The sequence below is a fragment of the Pygocentrus nattereri genome, chromosome 21 (genome assembly GCF_015220715.1).
Source record: "Pygocentrus nattereri isolate fPygNat1 chromosome 21, fPygNat1.pri, whole genome shotgun sequence".
NCBI classification, from domain to species: Eukaryota; Metazoa; Chordata; class Actinopteri; order Characiformes; family Serrasalmidae; genus Pygocentrus; species Pygocentrus nattereri.
In genome coordinates, this window is record NC_051231.1 from 27968872 (window position 1) to 27994458 (window position 25587).

The window sequence follows — 25587 nt, forward strand, 5'->3', positions numbered from 1 at the left end:
CCTCTATATCTGTTGCCAGGTTTAAAGACTAGAAACCCCCCTCCTCATGATGTATCTTGAAAGTTGGAGGAACTTTTGAACAACTACAAACATTTTGGGGCCGATTCTTGGTTGTTTTACATGTTGTTTGTTTGTTTGTTTTCTGTTGGCCAATGCAGAAGGAAGCCAGGTGGGTAATGTTACTGCAAGGAAGCCATCTGATTGGCCTTTAGTCAAAATGTCTTTATCTTTGTGAGGATTCCCAAATGTACGACATATTTGCTTTTAGATTTAAGAAATGCATGCTGGGTACTGTAGTGAAAGAGCATGAATTTATGCAGTATTGTATATAAGCTGTATATTGTATATAAATGCTGTCCTGTTAAGATGTTTCACTTGCCAAGCTTTCATTTTTTGTAGCGTTGGTGTAAATGAATATGATTAAAACAACTACGCAAAAACGACACCGATGTGAACATGCCTGCTCATCCCCGCTAGCATTCACCCACTGCTGGCACTGTCAACGAAGAATTCCTTTAATCTGCACCTGAGAGACTGGTCCCAAATGCTAAAGAAGCAGCTAATAATACGACGAGGATGATGCGAACATTATTAAAGGGAGCCAACAAGCCAACTTACGCAGAAACTATGCTGATGCTTTCATTCGTTAGCCATGTTCAAAGTTTCAAATGAAACCTGAGATTGGACCCAAATGCTAAGCAGATAACGATATGATGTGAATATTAAACTTAGAAGGTACTAACAAAAGGCCATCCAGATGAGGGGAGGCTAGAGAAAGGGGATGGAGTGAAGGGGGGACGGTTAACTGAGAATGAGGTAGACGCTGATGACTGGCCAAGAGAAGGAGTTCTTGGGACTTTAAACTAATCGGCCTCCCTGTAGCTTTTCTTTGATAAACGAACTTTGGCTAGAAACAAAATTTTGATAGCGTACAGATCAATTTCCACTAACAGTGACTGAAAATAGATCACGGAACTGAACGGCTGTTTAAAAAAATATAATAAAAAAATACCGTAAAACTATTAAAATGATTATTGTAAAGCCTTAAATCTATACGTTCCTCAAGTAATCTTAAATATACACATAAAAAAACAACCTATAGCGCTATACATATATATGTATCCTTAGATCAAGTCTCCCTTGTTTCAAGAAAGCACCATTAAAAAATTCATATGTTAATGGCTGGCTGAGGTACGGTTGTGAGCTGAAAGTCAAGAGAGCATATCGTTCACGTGAATTACGGCGACCCAAACCTGTTACAAGCTAATACAGAAGATGCAAAAGAAATAACCAGCATATTCATACATATAAAGCACCACTGTTTTGTGAAATGTGCCATAGATAATCAAATGCAGTGGGTTTGGAAAATAAACCCACACCGGAGAGGGCGGTGACAAAGTGAAATACTGCTGCAGACACTTCTGCCTCAGTTTAAAAACACTCAGAAAATGAAAAACAAAGAAAAGATCCAATACAGAAATGCAACTAATGTATACATCTTCAGTAAATACAATAACTATACAATGCTAATCCTCGGTGCCTTTTCATCATGGTCTTGTTATACTTGTGTTTATGGATAAAACATGTTAGCTTTTGTGCTGTCAGCTTGTGGGACGTTTACCATGATGGCCGGCACCGAAAAGCCCCTTGAAAAGTCCTCATATACAAAAAAAAAACATAAAACCATAAAACACCAACTGCGAATGTGCTACATACATTTATGAATTAGGGAAGACATGTAGTGATTAATGCTCTAGTGTGCTGTACACATAAAAAAAACAGCATTTCTTATGTAATAAATTAGAAAAATAAACTAACTACAAACTTTTAGATCTAAAATTTTAGTTTCTAAGATTAAATTCGTCCTGAATTATTAATATCCTTCTGCGGAAGCATCCGCTCAAAGCTTTAGTTGACTACTCGGCACGTCTTCAAGGGTTTGGTATGTTTTTATGGAGCAGTCACCAAAGGCTAAAGCAGCTAAATCAGACACTTAGAGATCAGTTGATTCGGCTCTTTTGGCTTCTGTCATGCTACGGTTTTAGCGTGAGCTCCATGTGTGCTGAAGATTAAGGGTGGTAAAAAGGAGGGGGGTGAGAACAAAAGAGGGAAGGGTTACGGGCGTACCGAGCTCCACGGGTCCGTGCTCCAGTGCGGATTGGCCGAGCAGGACTGCGTGTTGCACTGTTCTCGGTCCGGCGGTTTGTCAAGAATTTCACAGCTCAGGTCGTTAAAGCGCTCCCCGTTGGGCCGCTGACAGGCCACCAGCCGCGTCTTTATTCCCCCACCGCAGGGCTTCGAACACTGCAGAGAGAGAGAGAGAGAGAGAGAGAGAGAGAGAGAGAGAGAGAGAGAGAAGCAAGTTGGAGGCTTAGCTACTGTGTTTGTACGTTCAAATAGCAAACAGAAGTATGGAGCTATTTATGTACAGAAAAGCTTCATGTAACTGTCAGATCTACTTCTGACAGGATGAAAAAGCCCTCAAACCAAACCATACACCAGACTGTATGTACACAAGAGATGCTGACTTGAGTCAGCAACATAAGTTGCACTTGCGTTTCATGTTGACTGACTTACAACTCAACTTGGACTTCTTAACTGATGTGTAACTCAAATCTGATGCTCTTGCTCTTGATTGACTCTCAACTTGAATCAAATTAGCTCTTGAAAGAACTGCAACTCGACTCGGACTTGCCCTTAACTGACTCGCAACTTTACTTTGACTTCCCCTTAAGCGACTTGCAACTCAGACCAGCTCTTGACAGACTCACAACTCATCTCAGACTTCCCCTTAACAGGCTTGCAATTTGGCCTGTTCTAGTTCTTGACTGACTTGTAATTTGACTAGGACTTGCCCTTAACTGACTCGCAACTCGACTTAGACTAGTCTCAATCTGACTTGGAACTTAACTCAAACTTGCTCTTAACTGACTCACAATTTGACACAGACAAACTGATTAACTGATTCACAACTCCAGTCGGATTTGCTCCGACTGACTCACAACACAACTTGAACTTCTTCTTAAGTGACTCATAACTTAATTCAGACTTGCTCCCTAAATGACTCACAACTCAGCTTGGACTTTGACTAGCTTTGGAGTGATCCGCCACTCGACTCGGACTTGCCCTCAGCTGACTCGCTTGACTCAGGCAAACGCTTGTGAAATTAAGGCTAGTGTGTGTCATACCTCGCTCCAGCTGCCGTACACCCACTGTGGACAGGGTCCGGACTCACAAGAGCGCTGCTCTATAGGCTGAATACTCTCATCGCAGTTGTTAGCAGGATAGCCGTTCTCATCCTGGCAAACCACCACACGGCGCTGGAATCCACCGGCACACGTGCTCGAGCACTGTAGAGGGTAACGCAGAAACGTGAGACACGTGCAGCCTCCAACACATCCAGTCAAAAAATGTTGATATATATACATATATATATATATAAAATGAGGAATCATCAGCATATTAAACTGTGCGGCTGCAAAATATCATCAGATGTTTTAATGAAGTAAATATAAGTTCTTTGTTAATGAAGTTCTAGTGTGTTTTTGCATTTTAGAATAAAATATAAGTAAATAGTTAATAAAAATAGCTTGTTATTGTTCAGTTATTTGCCATTTATTTAAATTTTATTAGTAAATCAGCAAAATAAATCCGTAGCTTACTTAGCTATTAATGTAACAAATATATCGTTGCTGGAAGAAAACCTCATATCTCCAAAACAGTAACTTTACAGGAGAAGAAAAAAACCCACCTTTCTTTTAATGTAAGTCAATGGAACCAGCCTTTTTCCAAGTCTTTTTGGGTGGTTTCTTTTAGTCCATTCATCATGAAATTTACAAACAATGTAATCACCAACAGGCATTTTCAAATTATGTCAAAAACTGAAAAACGAGCAAAATGGAGATATAAGGTTTTTTTCCCCAACAACAGTGATATAAATATATTGCTTCCACTGGTGTGAGTTGCTTCATTCATTGGTCTGATTTTGTAATTAATTCATGTTGACACTTGACCTAAAGTAACCCAATTGGGTGACTTCTTAAATTTACTTATATCAGATAACCTGGATATGAAGCGATTATCCGAAGGAAGAGATCACAATGAAATAACCTATATGTTTACCCACATCGTTTGACTCCAGATATAAACATCAGTCTCACTAGAAACATCACCCAAAATAACTTTTCTAATTCCAGCTCATGCAGCATCCCCTTAGCAGAGGAAATCATGAGCTCACAGAGGGAGCACAAGCTTTTTTGGCTACTAAGAATACCTTTGAATCAAGTATTTATAAATCCAGATGTCAAGGACTATAAAGGAGACAATGGTCTTTATCTGAAAAGAGGAAACGCTGACGACTCACTGTCTCTCTCGTAATGCGGCCACTGCCCTGTTACTGTCCATTGACAGTGGAAAGATGTAGAATTACGAAACAATGTGTGCATACAATGTTGAATTAAAGTATCTCTGTGCTCCTCATGAGTGATCTGCTCTCAAAGACTTGATACTACCCACTCCATCTGGAGGTTCCATAGAGCAAAAACCCTCAAAGCATGAAGATATACAACCCCAGAGTTCAGTGACTTTACTGTAGTGAGCCCGACACTTCAGCAAATACCAAAAATGAAGGAAAGACTATTAGAAATTACTTTTAGATCTATTAGACTATTAGATGCATGCAGCCTCTTAAAAACACCACAGTGCATGGCTAAGGTGCTACCTGTTAAAAAAGACTTTAGGAACTAGCATTGAAGCAACAATGGCAGCAGTTTAACTCACTGCGTCCTGCCAGGCTCTGTCTCTACTACAGCGGTAACACCAGATTGTCGGAGTTGCGAACTCTTTTTCACAACAGCCATACAAGGCAAATTCGGTCTTTTCGAGGTTCGTCAACTCAACTGCGCTTTTTTATTCTTCAATAATGTCGACGGAATATATTTGTATGACTTACAAAACTGGAAGTGAACTGAATGTTCATCATAGGTGAGCAAGCAAGTCAACAGCAAATCTCTCTTTTATTTTGGCACGGCCATCTTTGTGGAGAGGTGGAAGAGGTTTTCACAGGGAGTCACAACATTTCGCAGCGAGAGAGCCAACACAGTGTGCTAGTTAATCTGATAACAGATCCTGAACTTAAATTAGTCCGGTGAGGCCAATTTTAGGTTGCTGGTTACAGTGTTTCCATTCCGAACTAGTAAAATAATGGATGTGCCCTGCTGTTTTTTATCCTCTTGTAATGAAAATCAACAGATACTATAAAAATAGTAGGTGGTTGCTTAATAACGACATTTTAATAAGTTGTGGTCACTGTATTTTGACAGTAAACAACTATAGAACTATAAAAGCACAGAGGCATACAATTTGCAATACCTGTATAGCAAACACAGCACCTTTCTTTTTTTGAATACTGAGGTAGAGCCGAGTCGGAGCTTCAGCCAAGAGAGAAAGTGGAGTGGGCGAGACCGTGGGTTGCTGGTGTGTTGCAGGGCTGGGGAAGACCTGTAGCCTCGCAGCAGCTGTCTTGTGGAAGCTACAGCTAAGCTCAGATATGTTCTGTTTGCAATACATACTATTTTGATGAGCCAACATGTGGTCTCTTTGGGGGATATTTTAAAGCTGCAAGCCACACTTGCTTCCTTTCTTTCTTCTTTGGCATGGAATGGAATGCATAGCATGCAGGGCATGGACAGTGTTTATGGATCTGCTTGTGTTTGAAGCACATACTTCCACGTACATCTCATGTTTTCATCACGTAGTCCGATTGAGAGACAATTTATTTTGTCTGGTTAGCACTATGGAAATTTGAGCATGACCAGAAACCCAAAACTGGTAGACAGAAGTAGTGAGGCATCATGGCAGCCCCCACTGGGCTTTCAGAAAAACTGTGGATAAAAAGGTTCTTTCTACCCTACATCAGTGGTCACCAGCCCTCCTCACGGAGATCCTGCAGAGTTTAGTTCGACCCAAAGTTCTAATAATCTGCCTGGACCTCTTAATTCACACCAAAGCATTTACTCCAGCCAGTCAGGGACCTAGGAAGCAGGTAATTAGCTGGAGCAGGTGCAGCAGATTGTGGTTGCAACTAGGTTCATCCAGAGTTGGTGACCACTACTGTAAATGTATTTGATCAGCCACGGCATGTCTGGAGTCTAAATTTTGCCTCTTTAATTTTACGGGATATATAAGGCTAATGTAGATAAGTAACTGAAGCTTATACAACTCCAGTTAGCACTTCCCGTGAGTTGTTAAGCAATCTCAAATAGACTTGTTTATGTAGTTACCACACTGTATGACACACTCTTATCTATAAAACTGAACAAAAGAATAGATAAAATTAGACAAACTCTCATTTTGAGCTTAACGTATGTCTTCTGTCTTTCTCAGGCTAGAATTGGACACTCCTGCCACTATTGAGACCTTGAGTCTCATTAATCTTTCCAACTCTGTGCATGTACTGAAAATCTGACTTAATACTGACCGCTCCCCATGGTCCAGTCCTCCACTGGTGCGGGTGCCCTCTGTTTCGGTCTGCTCGGCCAATGGGCGAGACTCTTCTACGGGGTTCCGAGCTGGGAACGGACGGACACTGGGCCATGTTGCACTCCTGCTCCGTCGCGGGACGATCATCGGGGTCGCACTCGCTCATGTCCACCACCTGGTCCTGGTCACTGAAGTTCACGCACAGCACCTGCCGAGTGGCTTTGCCCTGACCGCATGAAACGGAGCACTGCACACACACATGAATGCATAGTGTTAATAAACACTTATAACATGTACACAAAAGCTCTACACACACTATATAAACGAACACAAACAAATATCTAGGCATGCAATGCTATACATTCTTTCAGAACCTCCCACAGTGACATACTTAACCCACCTTAATTCACACTATTCGATAACATCTGTAAACATGATGTACTTGCAACTGTCCTCATACGCCATCTGCTTCGCTCAGCAGTTCATCCAATCACGTTAGGGACAGTTTAAATTAGCAATGTAGGTGGTGTTTAACAAAGCAGGACTTTCTCAGTTTTGAACCTAAAAGTCAAGCCTGTCCAAAGAAGAGAGCTGAGGGATGCTGCTGTCTGACAACACTCACAGTTATCCAGCTTACTGAGAAATCCTGCTGTGTGAAACACCCCAGAGGAAGTTGTAGCAGGGTGCAGTTTGGGAACTGATCCACTGACCCAAAATCCTCCATCACTGTCTGAGAACTTGGCCTTGTCCTTGGCCATTACCAGGGGCCACAGCCGTGTGAACCGCTGCGGCAGTTCTTCACGCATGTTACATTTGGTATTAAAAAAGAAAAAAAACTGGCCTTTTCAGATTTCAGAGAGTGAAATTCAGAGAGGATGTAACAATACAACATATCATATTTTAGCAAATTGTGATGCAGTTTCTCATACGGTATAGTTTAGGGATACGCCGATATGGGAATTTTGGGACGGTGCCAATATCAGTACGTAAATATTTAGAAAAAGCAAAAGAAATAGAGCACAATGAATACAACAACTACACCTCCCGGGATTAGCGTGATATAGATGACCCATATTGCAAACACTGTGGATCCTGTCTAGATCTGAACTTCAGAGTCTTTCAGTCTGCACAGACTGATGTGTAGTGGTGAACCGTGACTATTAGAGATAGGCCTTCAATTTGGGCCATAAATGTGAAAAAAGCACCTCAACGATAATGCTAACTTCTGCTAGCATCCCCATAGGAGTCTAGCAGTTTGTTAGCTCTAAGCTAACAGCGATTCACACAAACACATTCTGATGCGTCCATTCTGTCCATTCTGCCTTCGATTTCAAAACGTGATTGGTTGACACAGTTGTCACGTCATAATTATGCTGACAGCTGACAATGTTAGCGTTATGGCTTTTCGTCAGCTCCTGAAGTCTTAACCAATAGGAGAGCTCACTGATTAGCCAATTTTCCATGGGCCTTTTTTGTTTCCATCCAGAACTTCACAAAAAATCCGGCAGCACTACTGTAATACTTACAGAGCTTAAATACAAGCATGACTCTATTGAATAAAAATGACAGACATGTTTTAGTTTCCAGAAATCATTAGGGCTTCTCTGAAGGCCTAGAAGGCTCTAAGGGCTCCCCTCTGCTGACATGAGAACTCTTAAAACCACAGTAACAGAAATGATCCCCATCCTAAAAACATATTCTGAAAACTTCAGTGTGACTTCAATAAATTAATGACTGAAATCCTATTAGGGTTCTTTACAGAGAGCATTTAGCTGTAGTGATTTTGTGTTGGTGGTGTCTCTGTGGCTTTGAAATGAATGTCTTCCTGCAGCACTACACTAAGTATCTCTGACATAAATAACAGGGGGACCCTCCCCTGTCCCGGGTGTGCGTGTATGTGTATGTGTGTGTGTGGGGGAGTGGGAGCATAAGCGCAGCTCTCGTTCTGATGGGAAACATCTGTAAACACCTCTATCCTACTCCCTCTCAGCATTTAAACACACATACCCAAACCTCTCACATCACATCATATCGCCCTACCACAAAGCTTTCTAATGATTCAGCACAACTCTTCTCTACAGCCTTATGAGTGCTAGTGTAAGCAAAACAAACTCTCCTGTAAAACAAGTGAACGTTAAATGCCAACATGCACATTTTAAGGTGTCTAATCAGATTTGTCAAGTCATTGATTCTCATGGAGGAGACCTTCTGTACAGTCCCATTTTGGTCAAGCCTGACTGAACAATTAGGTTTTACAGAAGGCCTTATGACATCTGGGAAATGTCAGTACATTTAGTTCATTTTTGCTGAATATAATCAGCACTTTTGTTGCCAAACTCTACAAGTACTGTAGTAATACTGCAATTTCATAAGGTTTGGTTGTAAACAAAGGGGTTGAAGTCTTAAAACAGAAAACTGTCCAATCAGGAATTCTTTAACCCGTGGTATCTAGGTAGATACAGCCATGCATGCTCTCCCATTGTTTAGGCCTTCAGGAGCTGAAATGAAGGCATTTCATGTTAGATTTTTTAGTCTTAAGACCTTTTGGAAGTTCTAGATATGTCACAAAGAGTGCAAATACGAGCCATAGAATAAACAGGTTTCAGTTAGTTGTTAGGAATGAAAACAAGCAAGAGGGCTTACAATGAAGATGTAAAACTTTTATATTGTCTTAAATGTGTTTAATCTAGAACAGCCTGAAATAGCGCACCAGCTTTATCTTTGTGCTCACATACTATTGGGAATCCCATAGGTGTGCTAGCAGAAGGTAGCATTATTACAAAGGTGTTTTTTATCATTTTTGACTGAGATTTGACATTTATGACCTTAAGTGATGGCCTAGCTCTAAAAGTCAGAGTTCAACACTAGATTTTGGAAATGTTAAGCCACAATGAAGTCATATGACTGAATACAGAATACAGAGATCAGAATTCAGAACCATTGGCCAACTGTGTTTTGCACACAGAGGAATTACATCTCTGCATTTAATCCATCCATGCACTGAAACACCCACATACATGCACACACACTAGAGGGCAGTGAGCACACCTGCCTGGAGTGGTGGGTGGCATTATCCACGGCACCTGGGGAGCAATTGGGGGTTATGTGCCTTGCTCAAGGGCACTTCAGTCATATATCACCAAGTTACATACATGTAAAATATAAATTTACATTAAAGGGTAAAAGCAAGGATGATGTACCTGAGTCCATTCTAAGGCCTTCCACTGACCACAGGCCCCTACAGAGCAGACCTCTCGGGCTGGGGGTTTGGGCAGGTGAGCACAGGCCGAGTCTTCTGCCACACCACCCTGGTTGTCACGGCAGCTCACATAGCGCATTCGCATGCCCTTCCCGCAGGTGGCGCTACACTGTGGCAGAGAAAGACACATGACTTCATTTATATGATCTCATTCACTTTACATGTGCACTGTATACAACAATTATAACAACGATTGATATTTCATTTTTTATATCAGTCTTTTATAACATTTAAGACACACTGGAGCAAGTGTAGTACCTGAGTCCATGAACCAAAGCGCCACTGTGTTTTATGGCCAGGATGAGGTGCCACCTTTGTCTCCGGAGAAACAGGATGGGTGACGGGACACTGAGAGATTTCACAGTCCTGCATAGACAGAGAGAGAGAGAGGCAGAGAGAGAGAGAGAGAGAGAGAGAGAGAGCGAGAGAGAGAGAGAGAGAGAGAGAGAGAGAGAGAGAGAGAGAGAGAGAGGCAGAGAGAGAGAGAGAGAGAGAGAGAGAGAGCGAGAGAGAGAGAGAGAGAACTCTGAGTTGATGCTAAGCACCAAGTATCCAGCTAAGCTACATCCAAGGCAAATGCTATATGTTAATGTCACCAGCAGTAGTGAAGTGTCTCGCTTGCTTTCTCTCTTTTTTTAAACTTTTACTAAATGGAAATCATCATCATGTTAATTTTATGTTTTTTATGCCATTTTTCTCCTTCCTTATGAGCGAATTGTCTTATATTTAATGTCCTCAGAAATATCTCTGGAAAACAAGCAACTTTTTGACTGGAAATTAAAGAAATGAAGGGCTCTCTGACTTGTGCACAGTATTGTTTGTAGTTAGTTTGGCCAAAACATCACTGAAGTAATAAGATCACATCACATAACATGTTCTGATTGGTCTAAAATGTTATACCTGTGATGAATATGTAACAGTACCCATAATTCTAATTATATGCAATTTTATACTTTTATTAACAATCCAAAAAAAGTTTGGATTTTGTGCTATTTTGTTAAAAATGAGCTCTGAGGAAAATAATGAGATTTAATTTCATAAATAAAATGATGGAAATTCCTCAAATTGTGCCCAGGCCAGCTCAGCGAACATACGGACCAAAGAAAACTTAAAATTTCAGATATAGACATTATAGCCAGGCAACCTAGATTGATGACTGTATCTAATTGGGTTAATGCTGGTCTTGTGGGAACAATAAGCACATAGAAAGTAAGCCCTAAGAGTGGCTTTCCAAGGTGCCTCCTTTACCAGATTTTTTCAGTGTAAAGTGTGTCATCCTATCCCAGAGTAAAGCTTGCGCAAGCTTGCTGACCAATCACAAAGCTGATGCCGCTCGACCGTCTTAAGTGAGCCTGTGCACGATTGTTGGGTTGATGAATCCTGAGCTTCTGACAATTCTGCTTGAGTGGTGTAGCAGACTGCCAGTCAAGAGGAACGTCAATCAAGTGTGCTCATTAGAATATTAGGCCAGACAGTGCTCAGATACATCTGGAGGCTTTTCACAACTTTCAATTTCATTCAACCTCTCTCTCTCTCTCTCTCTCTCTCTCTCTCTCTCTCTCTCTCTCTCTCTCTCTCGATAAGCTCCATGTCTCCAGTGTTTGTAGGATGGTTGGGGGCCGCAGTTTATCAGGGCTTCATGCTTGACTGCCTGGAATCACATGGAGGGAAACTGACCTGCATCAGGGTCACTGCATCTTACAGCACAGCTGGGGATATAAAACAGGGAGGCATTCTCTCCTCCTTCTCTCTTTTTTATTCTCTGTCCATATCTCTTTCGCTCTCCCATTCCCTCTCCCTCCCTCTTTCTCCTACTCTCTCTATATTTCTCTTTTTCCCTCTCTCCCATCTCTTACTCTGTCATTCCTGCCCTCTTTTGTTGTCTCTTTCTCTCTCTGCCTTTTTTCTCTCTGCTCCTCTCCCTCTCTCTTTGTTTCTCACTGCTTCTCTCTCTCTTTTTCTTTCTGCATCTTTTTCCTCTTTCTCCCTTTTTTTCTTTTTTCTATACCCCTCTCTTTTTCTTTTTCTCTGCCTCTCATCTCTCTGCTTTTCTGTCTCTCTTTTCTCACTGCCTCTCTCGCTCTTTTTCTCTCTGCATCTTTTTCTCTTTCTCCCTCTTTCTTTTTTCTATACCCCTCTCTTTTTCTTTTTCTCTGCCCCTCATCTCTCTGCTTTTCTGTCTCTCTTTTCTCACTGCCTCTCTCGCTTTTTCTCTGCATCTTTCTCTTTCTCTCCCTCTTTTTCTCTTTCTGCCTTTCTTTCTTTTTCCTTCCCTGCCTCTCTCTACCTCTTTCTTTGCCTCTCTACCTCTCTTTTGTTACTGTCTCTCTTTCTCTCTGCCTTTCTTTTCTTTTTTCTGCCTCTCTCTCTCTTTCACTCTCTGCCTTTCTTTCTTCCTCTCTATCTTTTTCCTTCTCTGCCTATCTTTATCTGTCTCTCTTTCTCTATCTCTGCTTCTCTCCCTCTCTTTTCTCTCTGTACCTCACGTGAACTTGCCATTTCTCCCTTCCTCCCATGCGTCTCCTTCTATATATTGAGAGTATCATTCTAAGATGCTGTATAACAGCGGGCGTAGTGCTCACACCTGAGCGTTAGCTTTGGCTTTGTGATGTTTAAACTGTGGCCTTATTCACTCAATTAATAGTCTTACGGTTTATTCCTCAGTCGCTCCTATGAGAGATGTGAGGAGTCATTGTGAGGAACTGAAATGATCCCACAAAAGGGCTCCTAGGCCTTAAGGATTTAAGGCAGTTGGTAAATCATAATGTATATAGCAGGAATGACTGACCAACACACACACACACACACACACACACACACACACAGTCACTCAGGCGATCTCTTACCTGTGTGTCAGTCGGCCGCGTCGCAGCATTGCATTCAGTGTCGTCCATGACGGAGCCGTACGAGCCCACCACGCACTTCACTGCTCTGATCTGATAGCCAGGACCACATGTGGTGGTACACTAAAGAGAAAGAGAGACGAATTATCGTTCAAAATCAGCCTTCACTTTATTGCATATACACACGTAAAAAAACCTAGAATGATGAAGAAAGCTGCAGACGATTCTGCAGTAACTGACAAAGACGTTTACCATTGAGAAATAAACTCCAATAAAATGAATATCCAGAATGCCTCATAAAAAAGTGGTCATCAGATCTCAAGGCTAACAAGACAAGACTAAAAACAGAAAACTTAACAGAAAACTTGTCCCCCACAAAAAATGAAATACTGACTAAAACATAAACATCTAGTTTGTAATTTATAATAGCTTTCACAATTCCTCGATTAAAACCGATTTATTTTAATAGAAATTGACAATCTTGATGAATCTGCTAATCTGTTGGTAATTTGATCATAGAGGTGCTAGCACAAATTAGCATTACTGAGGTGGTGGTACTCAAGCTACTTATAAAGTGTAAAGATCTTTAAAGTCTAATAAATTAAGCCAATAAGCCACGAGAGGCTGTGCATTACTGAGAGTTTATCACGGGAAGGGTTTTCTTAAAACTCCCCTCCTATGATAAGTGATGCATATTTTGGCTGTAGAGGCTAGAATTTCTAAACTTTCACAGCTAGCACACTTTTAGTCATTTAGGATTCAGCCTGGGTTCGACGCGACTTCTGACTGAAACACGGGTGTTTGAAGTGTGTAAGTCATTCGAGTGACATTTTTAGACTTTTCTACTGCTGGTTTACAGTTAATCATATTGTAAGTGCTTTAATTCAAGCCTGTGATGTTAAAGATGGAGTTGCTTAGGCTGTTAGCTATCTTTTAGCCTGCTAGCTAGCTGACCAGCTTTGTTATGGTTAAGAACATAAGTTGTCAGCCCCTCAGTTTAAACTAAAAACAGGTTCTTACTTTATCAATATACTCGGTTGTCCATGTGAGCAGCACTAGAGTTTAAGATTATTCCCTTAACAGCGCAGTGCAGCGATGTAGTGATACACAACTCCGTTGTTGTGAGGCGGTCGTGTTTATGGATTTGTAGCGTATTTGAAGCCGTTTCAAAGTCTATTTCTGGAACCTTTTAAAGGCTCAACATAGTAAATTACTCTTCAGTTAAGCCTGTTTTTATTGTACGACCTTTAACAAAGGAAGAACATTTTTTTATTATTATTATTATTATTATTATTAATCTCATTATTTTGATGCACAATAAAATTCAGCCACATTACTTCCTTTTGTTAAGTCAAAACTCCAAAAGAGTCTTCGCAGTCTACAAGTGCCTTTAAACATTTGCACTAACACATATTAAAAGCAGTTTCCCTTGACAAGCCTCGGTTCAGGAGCAGTAAGAAGTGATAAGCACTACAAGCCATTCATCTCTCTTTTCATCTACCTGTGCCATTTTCTCCCACTCCTTTTCCCCCTCATTGACTTCAGTGAAATGAGGTCAAGCTTGTGTGGCGTCGTTTTCCGCTCGAATTCCACAAGCTTCATTTAACGCCTTCAAACATACGTTTAAAGTGACTGCTTACTCCACGCTATAGGAGCATCTAATCTCCGTCATACTTTCGGACTTCCGAGAGCCGCTTCTGCTCTCTCTCTTTGTGGGTTTTGATCGCAGCACTCCATATTTGGGGTTGAGGCAGATATTTTCTGCTATAGCTCATCTATTTAAGATGTAGTCCACAGATATAAATTGCTTATGCTCACGATGCGCACATAATGTGCAGATGGGATACTGTAGACAGCCACTTGTTTATGCTGGTTTTGGCTTCGCTCTTTATTAGTGTAAACCACAATCTGCGCCAGAGGACATTTCACACAGCTTACTGTATCTCACACTGGACAACGACTTCACGGTCCACCTAGAAATGTTAATCCAGTTATAAGGCTCAGATCATAGCCACTAGTTAGCATCATGCAAACTGCACGCATATTTACCTCAAAGCGGAGTTAAATGAACTCAAACAGACTTGCTTGTGTCATTTCTGACACCATATGACAAACCGATATGTATGAAAAATAAAAAATAAACAGGCCTCAAAAGCAGCTATTACTACACAACACGTCCGATTTTTAGATGACAGTGTGCCGTATAATGGTTGATTTACTGAGGAGTTATCACTTTAACACTGCTAATGCCAAGTTCATGGAGATCATGGTGACCAGTCATCAGCTATCTTTATAGCTATCTTTATCATAAAAAATGCACTAAATATAAACCGATTCTTATAAATTAAAAGCAATATTATTGATTTTATGCCAAATTATATTCAGTCCTCAAAGATGCAACAAGAGCTCAAAGCAGCTTTCTTACATAATCATTACCCAATAGTTGAGGTTCACTGAATCACAGCTATGAACAAAGCAACTGGATTTTCAAGCTTGATTTCTTGTTGCATGTGTTCAGCTTGTTAATCTACAGAAGGCAGATTTACAGCTTCAACACTTGTAACTTTATAGCAAATACTATATGGCTTTATGTCACCACCGCTGATATGAAACTTTCAAATTCACATACAATCAGCACAACTCTGACGTCTTTGTTCAGAGGTGATTTTTTTCCAAATTTATTAAGATATTATTAAGATAATAATAACTCATTCAGAGCGGTCTGCAAAACCTACGAGGTGCCATTTCACAATAACACTACCCTTATAAATGGATTATGAAGGGCCTGTTTACTAATGGTTATTAATTAGAGCATAAACATAAGACATTAAGAACAACAAGGGCACCTGTGATTGGTTGCTTGCTAAATAGTGAACTCACTTATTTTACTTTGTCTATCAGTCAGCATTAGACCTGTTGCCTTTTCAAATATTTATATTCATGATATAAACACTCACTGTTGCCCTTGGTATTTACATGCTATAGTAATTAATTCTATAATTTGTTAGTTAGATATTAAGCTAATTGATAACCATTAATAATTTTAAACCATTCATAAATCCTTTATAAGAGTGGTACCGCCTACTGAGTTAGAGATTTAAAATGAAAAATTACATATAAAACTCAGATGACACATGTAGGTTGACTTATCACTGTAACCACTGTAAAAAAATCTGTCAGTAAGTTGCTTTATAATTAATCAGTTCACATCAAACCACCCTGAATTACTGTGTTTACAACACTTGAAACAATTAAAAAGTTGAAAACTTGGAGTTCACCTTTAGAAAATACTGATAAAAAACTGATTTAACTGATAAAAAATAGTGAAAATGCCTGGCTGTACTCACCTGTCCCCAGGGTCCGACCTGCCAGGACGCACATTCCTGCTGCTGACATGCTTGCACTGATTCCGGTTTGGACGAGTCGCAGAAACGGTCGTCTAGCCGGTCCTCCCCAAACTGACACCACGTCTGCCGGTGCTTGTAGCCCTTTCCACATGTCACGAGGCACTGCCAAATGAGCCCAGACAGAACAGAGTTGGCTCAAACCATGTCAATTTCCTAAGTAATCTCAAATAGACTTGCTTGTGTGGTTTCTGACACTGTATAACACACCGTTATTTATAAAATTGGACAAAAGTACAGTCCAAATTCTAGCTTGAAGATACACTATATGGACAAAATATGTGAAACCTGACCATCACAACTATATCAGCTCATTGGACACAACATTGCGAAACTATGAGCATTAATGCCCCCCACTTTTGAGAGTGTCTGTGTGAAATAGTGCCCATTCAGTCAAAAGGGCATTTTGGTGAGAATGATGTTAGAGGAACTCTTGGGGTTGACATCAGGGCTCTGTGTGTTCCTCCACACCAAACTTGTCAAACCATGTTTTTATGGAGATGCAAAGGGGCATAGTCATGCTGGAACAGGGGCCTTCCCCCAAAATATTACCACAAAGTTGGAAATGAAGGACTGTGTCTTATCTTAGTATTTACGATGTACGATGTAGCATTAAAACTGGAACTAAGGGGCCTAAACCTTTAAAAACAGTCCAGCCCATGAGCCCTCCTCAACCAAACTTTACTGTTGGCATTATGCATTCCAGCAGATAGCGTTCTCCTGCCATTCAAGAAACCCAGATTCTTCAGTCAGACTGCCAGATAGTGAGGCGCGATGCATAGTGATCTACTCTGTGAATTTACATAGTCTACTTTTTTTTACAACTTACAGTTGACTGGGGCAGATTTAGCAGGGAGGAAATTTTGTGAACTGTGGCACAGGTGGCTTCCTATGACAGAGCTCTCAAGTATGCCCCATTTTACTGCCAATGCAACACAACTAGCGAGGGTTGTGGCTAAAACATCTGAACTCAATAATTCAGAGAGCTGTTCACACACTTTTGGCCATATAGTGTACAGCTACCACTGTTTTTAGCTATATGACACACTTTCTGTCACAGCATTGAAACCTCAAATATTAAATAATTAAAGTAACATATCGCTGCTGTCGGACCAAAACCACTTAACTCCAAAATAGTAACTTTACAGGAGAAGGAAAAAAACCTACAGTACTTTTAATGTGAAGACAATGACACCAGATTTTTTTCACGTAATTCTGGGCTGTTTCTTTTGGTCCATTCATCTTCAAATTTACACAGAATATAAAGGACAGCAGGCATTCTCAAATTATGTCAAAAACTGAAAAATGGAGATAAAAGGTTTTGATCTGACAGCAGTGATATATACATAAGCCATGCTTTCCTATACTGTTGACCATAGGTGCTTGATGAGGTTTTACTACAGACTTTCACATTAGCTATGCACTGAGACTTTAGGAAATCATGAATGTTGTGCTCCAGTGTTACCTCTGACCAGTCCCCAGTCTTCCACTGTGGACAGAGGAACTCATTGCAGGGCTGAACAGTAAGCTTGTCTCTCGAGTTGCATTTGCTCTCATCATCATCATCCTCAGACGACTTTCCGCACACCGCGCTCCTGCGTCGTGTTCCCCCTCCGCAGCTTTTAGAGCACTAAACAAAGCAAATGCATAAACAAAGACTCAGTGCTCGACAGTGGAGGAGAAGGAACTGCTGAGTTGCTGGTCTCTTTCCACGACTAAAGTGAAAATTCAGCATAAAAACTTCTTGTGTGTCTGAAGTCGCTTCTTTCGTTTTGTACTGCAGCTATGAGGCTAACGTACCTAACAAGTAATGAAAGCATATGACCAAGAATTAGTCCCAAGAAGCCTAAAATCATGCCTCAAATCATGTCGAGCTGCTAAATACTTGTGAATGTTGTTGTGTATGTGGTTTCACATTTCAACATGCTTCATTGCTAAAAACAGTAGTCATCTTAAGCCTGAATTTTTTGCCCAATTATATACATAACTAGCATATATTTAGGTATAAGGGAAAGCTGTATATTCCTGCAATAGACCTCTCAACTCAAATATGTGCTTAAATGGTTACCTTCTCTTGGACGGCTTATATTGCCTACATAGACTGATAGTAATGTGAGAAGCACCACATGACCCCCTTTAAAAACAGCTTTTCTCAGTACATCCCAAAAAAGCGCTTCATGGGACGCTAAGTAGCAGGTTAGTTTTGTTCGTCACAAATAAGCCTGAGTCTATCACAGTCCATTATAGTAAAACTAGAACATGCCTATGCTAATGTAGCTTAGCTGTTTGAGTGAAATAACACTGTGCACTTGTGTGGAGCTGTTAGTCATGGTCATTTACGGCATTTGGCTTACGCTCTTATCCAGAGCGATTTACAATTTGATCACTTTACACAGGTAGGCCAAGGCGGTGTTGGGAGTCTTGCCCAAGGACTCTTATTGGTATAGTGTAGGGAGCTTGCCCAGGTGGGGATTGAACCCCAGTCTACAGTGTAGAAGGCAGAGGTTTTAACCACTACACTAACCAACCACTGTTAGCTTCAGCTACTCTTACTTCAAAATCCTCATTAGCACTAGAAGCTAACATTAGCTTACGAACAAGGCCAAAACAGCTTCACATATAACCATGCAGGTTTATTTCAGCTCAATACAGCCTCACTGATGCAAGTGTAGTGGATAAAGACACAAATATGAGTGGGTAAACCTGTGCGTTTTTGTGTTTAGCTGTTAGCTTTAGCTACTCTTGCTTCAATATCCTCGTTAGCACAGGAAGCTAGCATTCCCTTAGCAAAAAGGCCTAAAAAGCTTTAAACACAACTACACAGATTCATTCCAGCTTAATAAAGACTCGCTGAAGCAAGTTTAGAGGATAAAGACTCAAATGTGAGCCAGTGAACCCATATTTAAGTGTGTGGAGCTGTCAGCTTAAGCTACTTTGAGCCTTATCCTCATTAACATCACATGCTAATGTTAGATCAGCAAAACGGCTAACCCAGCAATTTCAGCATCGCCCTGAGGCAAGTCTAGAGGATAAAGACACAAATCTGAGCGAGTGAAGTCGAGTCACTGGTGCTGACTTAAAGACAGAAGTTAAACTGGGGGATTACGCTTATTTCTGCTCTGCCTCCTCTCATCTGAAACATAGAGACACAGTGCAGGGTAGTGGGGCAAGGAGTGGGGTTTAGAAACAAGTCAGCAAGGGGGCATTTACAACTGGCGTAATGGGGCATATTCAGGGTTCTTAATAAGTGTTGAGGTTTGGTGATACTTGCCATTTTTAGCAGTTTCTTTGTTATAACATAAAACATTTAACAATTCATTATTCAGCATAGATTTCTTTAACTGTGATTTTCAGAGTACTTTAAGGCTGGAATTCATGCTCAGGATATTAGTCCTGCTATAGCTATCCTTGTCCAGTTCAGGGACCTGCTGAGTTGAATGGTTTATGCAGGGAACATGACAGGGCTTGATCAGAAATTAGCTCCCTCACCTCTGACCAAGGTGAATACTCCCAGCCTCCAGGGTTACAGTCTCCATGGCAAACCTCCTTGTCATCTGGCTTGCGCTGGTTGCTGCAGTATCGGTCATCAACCTTCTGGGTTTTGCTGTCGGTTCGGCTGTGTTTTGCACAGTAGATTTCCAGTGTGCGGTAGCCCAGTCCGCATGTAGCTGTACACTCACTCTTACGGGCGATGTGCCACCTGTCACATGAAGAAAAATGTAATGGTCCTCTGACCCAGCACAATAAACAGGGCAAAAAACGTCTGCCCTAACCTGACTGTGGCCCCACAAAATTCTGTCTGAATTTGACTGAAATCCATCAAGATTCTTCCTAAACACAACTGCAGCCTAACAAAGATGCATTTGAACCTGAGCGTAGCCTAACAAAACTCTGTCTAAACTCCATTGTAACCCAACAAATTTCTGTCTAAACCCAACTGCAACCCAAGAAGTCTGTCTAAACTCGACTGTAACCCAACAAAATTCTGTCTAAACCTGACTGAAGCCCAACACAATTGTGCCTAAACATGAATGTAGCCCTTCAACAGAATTTAAGTTTCCAGCTCTTTCAACTTTCATTAGTATTAGTATTCATTAGTAAGTTTTATTAACCCAAAATTAACCCAACCTGCTAACTCACTTTTTCTCTTGGCAGATTCAGACAAATATTTCAAACTGTGACTGACAGGTCTTAAAAGTTCACCTTATTTGGCTTAACTGGATGAATACCTGAGTTCACAGTCTGTGTTGCATGATTCTGTGATGGCGGCAGGTCGAGGTGAGCCGTGACACCTCTGATCTGAAACCACCACGCGGTCAGACTCACGACTGCACAGGATCTTCCTCTTACGTTCACCTGAGCAGTGCAACAAAAATAAAGGCAAAAATAAAGATCTCTACTTTAGGAGGGACATGCATACACATGGTAATACCTGAAAGAAAGAAAGAAAGAAAGAAAGAAAGAAAGAGAAAGAAAGAAAGAAAGAAAGAAAGAAAGAAAGAAAGAAAGAATGAATGAATGAATGAATGAATGAATGAATGAATGAATGAATAGCCACATCATTACTTCTGTCAACAAAGCCAAAACTCATTTTAAGTCCATTTAAGTGAGCTTGCCCAGTGATAGCTCGCAATATCTCTGGCCTGTTCTTAAATCAGCGGAGGTATATGTAATGGTGCATACACTAACTCTGGACCATTAGATTTCCAGCACTTGGCTGTAAGAGGCTGTGAAGGTGGGCCAGAGATCTGGGTGGAAAACTGAAGCCCAGATGTTTGGACTGTCTGCACTGTAAGTTCAGAGCTTCATTGCTTTCAATGACCTCAATGACCCCATCAGAGTACTTCCCCGACAGGATACTGGCAAACATAGTGCAGACTCCAAGCGTACTTATTTTGAAAAGCTACCTTCAACCAAAAATGTATTAAAGCCTAGCTACACGATTTATGCTGCATTTCATAACCTTAATCCAAACCACAACCCAAATTCTGATCCTAACTCTATGGCCAAGAACACTGATCAAAGCTGAGTTGGGTTTTGTCTGCACTGAGCACTTGACTTCGCAAAGTTTAGCACAGCTCTCAGTAGCTGTAGACATAACAACTAGGAAAATGTTGAAACAGGAAACAAAATTTGACGAATCATTTAGCTTGGAAGGTGTGTATAAACTGGCAATAGCAATAATGAGCAGGGAAATGGTGGAAATAGGAAACATCATGTGATAAACAATACAGTTTGGAAGATTGCTTCTTACCTTGGCACAGGCGGCTACACTCCTGCCACGGGCCATATGCATCCCAGATAAACCGCTGAGTCTTATCCTCTATGGGGATGTTATAGGAATACCTGACATCTGGATTGTAGAGGTTACCTACAGATAGCACCTGTACTCAAAGAAACAAATTATTATTACATCAGTAAAAAAATAAACACACAAATATATACCTGATACTTGTAGACTGCGCTTAGTGACACTGTTTATGTGTGTATATCGCTGTTGTCGGAACAAAACCTTGTATCTTCAAAATGGTAACTTTACAGGAGAAAGAAAAAACCTACTCTTACATTTACACACAATGTAAAGGACAACCGGTTCTTTCAAAGTACGCCAAAAATAAATATCTACTGAAAAATGTACTTGTACTTGATGGCCATTCTGACGGGATATAAAGTGAACGAAGGGTAGTGTCTAAACTTTATTGGCATATTACATGTAGATTTTCCCTTAAACAGTGTTTAATGATTTAATGACATAGCCAGGAAACACCCTTGAAACTTTCACCAAGTTAAAGTCCATTTTGATTTATGACCCATCATAAAAGAAATGGCAGGAATTTGGTATCCTTACCTGGACAGTGATCTCCTCCTCGATGCGGTCAGTGCAGTTGATTCTCTCGATAATGTGGTCAGAGCCGCTGTACTCTATAACGGCGTTCCCTACTTTGATTTCCCTTTTAAACATGCTGACCACAAAATCTCCATTGAGTAAATATTCTCCACGACTGTTGGCCACAGCTGTGGAGCAAAGACAGAGGGATGTTACTCTGGAATTATATGAAAACTCAATAGGCCAGATTTCTGGACACAGATTAAGTCCTGGATTAAAAAGGACTTTAAGTAGAGAATTGGCAGCGTAACTTGATCCAACTTTAGCCTTTATCCAGTGTGAAAAACTAGTCAACTGCATAAACTCTCGGACCGAGACTAAGTCTAATGAAGTCCAAGATCAACTTAGGTTGAAACAGGTGGTCACAGTCGTCATGTCCTGACTTGAGTGCTCAGTTTCTGTTTGGGACAGATAAACTATTAGAAAGAGCTTTTAAGTCTTAAGTAAAAGCTCTGAGGGATTAACCACTTACTGCAAACTAAATTTGTCTGACTACACATTTATGCGTTGGCCTCCCAGAAACGGTGAATGTTTTCATTGATTGTAAGGTCTGGCGATTGAGAGGGAAGATGAAGCTAATTGGGTTAAAGTAGTGCAGCATTCCTCAGAGGGGCCGAGTCTTCCTGTGCCGCAGTCAGTCTAGTGCACAGATTCACACTAATGCGATTATGTAGCTTATTTCCTGCGTTACTTTCCTCACCATTTCACACATCACAGAGCCTAGCCCCTTCCCACAATCCATCCCCTTTTTTCCCCCATCTGTGTGCAGGGACCATCGAATAAACACACACATAATAAACTTTGTATTTATGTCTTTGTTGGACATTTCCATTGGCTTCTGTATTACTGTCTCTAAAAATTGCTAAAATTTATACATATACACTATTATATATGTATTATGTATGTATATATATGTATTATATGTGTATATATTTATATATATATACACTATTTATATAGTATTCATGTATATACTACTTTCATACATGCAAATGCAGCTTCACGATATGGCAGTGTAAAAAATAGCATAAAATTAAAAGAAACTTTCTGCAGGTCCCCTAGTGGCAATTCCTGGAATAACGGAAATCGATTCAGACATTTTCAGCTGAGAATCATAATCAAAATCATTTTTTCCCCTGTAACTCTGTTATTAGATCAACTGCGACACGGTTGTCTCGCTATGTGTGAAATGATGTGGCTGCTAGAGAGTAATAAGGAGTGAGAATCTTCTGCTGTTAAAAACAATTCAGATGTGTCCATAAAGATGGCTATCTTGAGAGAAAATGGACAGCAATGCTTTTTTGCATACTAAAAAACTGTCCATTACTGCTGCAATAATAAAAAGATGCATTTAATCATAATTAAAATGCTTTTTAACCATATAAATGAGGATCTAATTCACTGCCTGTTTTCTAAATCACACATTTTTCAACATACTCAATGATCAACATTATTGAGGAAAAAATATACTGTATAGTTCAACTGAGGGTCCTTCAAAACAGCGCAAACTGTGTTTTATGGCTACTGTGTAAGGTAAACTAAAGGTAGACTATCACCTATCCTCATAAGGACTAGACAAAGGCCCTACCAATAACATAATGTCCATGCTTTCGTTCATCACGGGCATATCAAGTCCCCACATGGGGCTAAATACATGTACTCAAGCTGAAACACATGCACATACACTGCTGTCATCTCCGGGGCACAATGACCTACTCAAGCTACAAGCTGAGGACAAGGTCTTCCCCCCAAGGCTTCCGAAAAGTTCCAGACCATTAACACGCAAGCATGTGTTCGGCACACTCTCAGCCTTAGCTGCTCTTGCTTTTCAGACCACCGGCTGCAAGCGATCTTTGCCCCTTCCCCCAAATAAAAGCTCCTTCCAACCAAGCTCCTTGCAACGACTCGTGCAGCCTCTCACGTGTCACACGATGGCAGACAGTCGACTAGACTGCAGCACTGTCAGCTGGGCACTTTTTACTTCGTGAGAAACGTCTGGAACCAATCGCATGCCACTCCGTGCTGAAAGCCCTCACTGTTGAATTAACACCTTAGAGTGTGGAATGAAGTCCAGCTGGACATAAATGAACATTGTTAAGAGTTCATTTAAATCTACAGGTGTTAAACCAGCACTGGGAATTGCACGATGGAGAATTGAAGGCTTTTAAAATAACAAGGAATCACAGAGAGAATGATGGTTTAAAACTAGGTGACAATATTTGAAGGCTACTTCCAAACGCATTCATTAGCATTGAATAATGCACTGAAAATACAAGACGTAAGCATTCATTACCACATTGTTAGCATTCGTGAGATGATATAAGATGTTTCCTGGAGAAAACGGTATGGTATTGACTTATAATAGGGCACAGACGCACTTATACTAAAGTGACAAACATTTCACTGTTGTCAGAACAAAACCTCGTATCTGCAAAATTACAGCTTTACAGGAGAAGCAAAAAACATACTTCAATTTTAATGCAAGTGAATGGAACCAGAAGTTTCTTTTGGTCGACTCATCATGAAATTTGCACATAATGTAAAGGCCAGCAGGCATTTTCAAATTATGTCAAAAACTGGAAAACGACAAAAATTGAGATGCAAGGTTTTTTCCGACAGCAGCGATTTGTTTCATTTATAACAGTGTTATTAATCAAGTAATGTAACTTCTAAGGCCTAGTTAAGAACATCATGTCAGTACAAGCTCAAGCATTGCTTAATGCTTATGCATGACCTATAGACTTCAGATATTCAGATATAAGGCCTGTTTGTAACCGGAAATCTACGACCACATAAATGAAAGACACTTTAATAATTACTTAGTAAAATGTAATTTCAGACAAATGAACTTTGTCTGACTTTCTGGGGACCCGAGAGTCACTTTCATGTATTTTAAGACTCATTCATTTGGCTGCACCTGTTGGGAATATCGTTTAACTATAGGCGAATGATTCACCAAGTGAAGGTTCACATTTCTCTGAGGTTGACTCACCGAGGTAGTTATCATCCTGTGGTTTTCCTGAGTAGCTGTGCTGTCGCACATCGATATTAGTAGCACCGCTGGGGATACGCACCACTACATTGTAACCTAGAGGACAGAGATGACCAAATGAAATCTCAGCACTTTATGCTATCTATGTCTCAAAAGTTCAAGATGATTCGACCATCGAGATGCAAGTCATTCAGAAAGTTTTGGTGACCAGTTTCTTTACAGTGATTATGATAGGAACCAGGGGTCGCTGCAAAAATAGCCTTTTTATTTATTACCCATAATGACTATGCAGTGTATAGTAGGATAGTAGTAGATCTGAATAAAATACAATAAAATACATTTTGTTTGGGTAATATTTTGCCTCACAATGCCCTGCATGTATCAAAAGTCAAAATTTTATCTCAAAACTATTGCAAAATGCTGACTTCACACTCTCAGTGGCAGCAGATAATACATGAAAGATGTCTGGTTCCTATCACCAATTGCTAAGTTTCTCTAGAAGGGAGCATTTCACATCAAATCACTCTAAAGGACTTTACATCTTAATAACATTATTAGGCACAAATTTAATTTAAACTGGTTGCCCTTCAATGCAGGCATGTGACATGAATTCATGTTTACAGTGCTTATAAACCAGTGAAAACATCACAAGGTGACAAAATCAGGCTAAAACTGTAGATATTATATTGTTAATAGGCCTGACTGCATTGAAGAGACAAGAT

The 25587-nt window shown here is 40.5% G+C and overlaps 1 protein-coding gene across 1 annotated transcript in view; it reads right to left on the reverse strand.

Annotated features, from left to right (window-relative positions):
• The window catches only part of adamts9 (ADAM metallopeptidase with thrombospondin type 1 motif, 9), a 108738-nt gene that overhangs the window by 46264 nt on the left and 36887 nt on the right, over positions 1 to 25587 (reverse strand). Inside the window, exons 16-28 of the mRNA XM_037532547.1 lie at positions 24866 to 24961; positions 21835 to 22001; positions 21241 to 21370; positions 20216 to 20342; positions 19476 to 19686; positions 17452 to 17616; positions 15930 to 16091; positions 12586 to 12705; positions 9998 to 10105; positions 9681 to 9848; positions 6479 to 6727; positions 3189 to 3350; positions 2128 to 2304 (exon numbers count right to left, since the gene is read on the reverse strand). Coding sequence (XP_037388444.1) covers positions 2128 to 2304; positions 3189 to 3350; positions 6479 to 6727; positions 9681 to 9848; positions 9998 to 10105; positions 12586 to 12705; positions 15930 to 16091; positions 17452 to 17616; positions 19476 to 19686; positions 20216 to 20342; positions 21241 to 21370; positions 21835 to 22001; positions 24866 to 24961 — 2042 coding nt within the window. The remainder of the gene's footprint in view (positions 1 to 2127; positions 2305 to 3188; positions 3351 to 6478; positions 6728 to 9680; positions 9849 to 9997; positions 10106 to 12585; positions 12706 to 15929; positions 16092 to 17451; positions 17617 to 19475; positions 19687 to 20215; positions 20343 to 21240; positions 21371 to 21834; positions 22002 to 24865; positions 24962 to 25587) is intronic.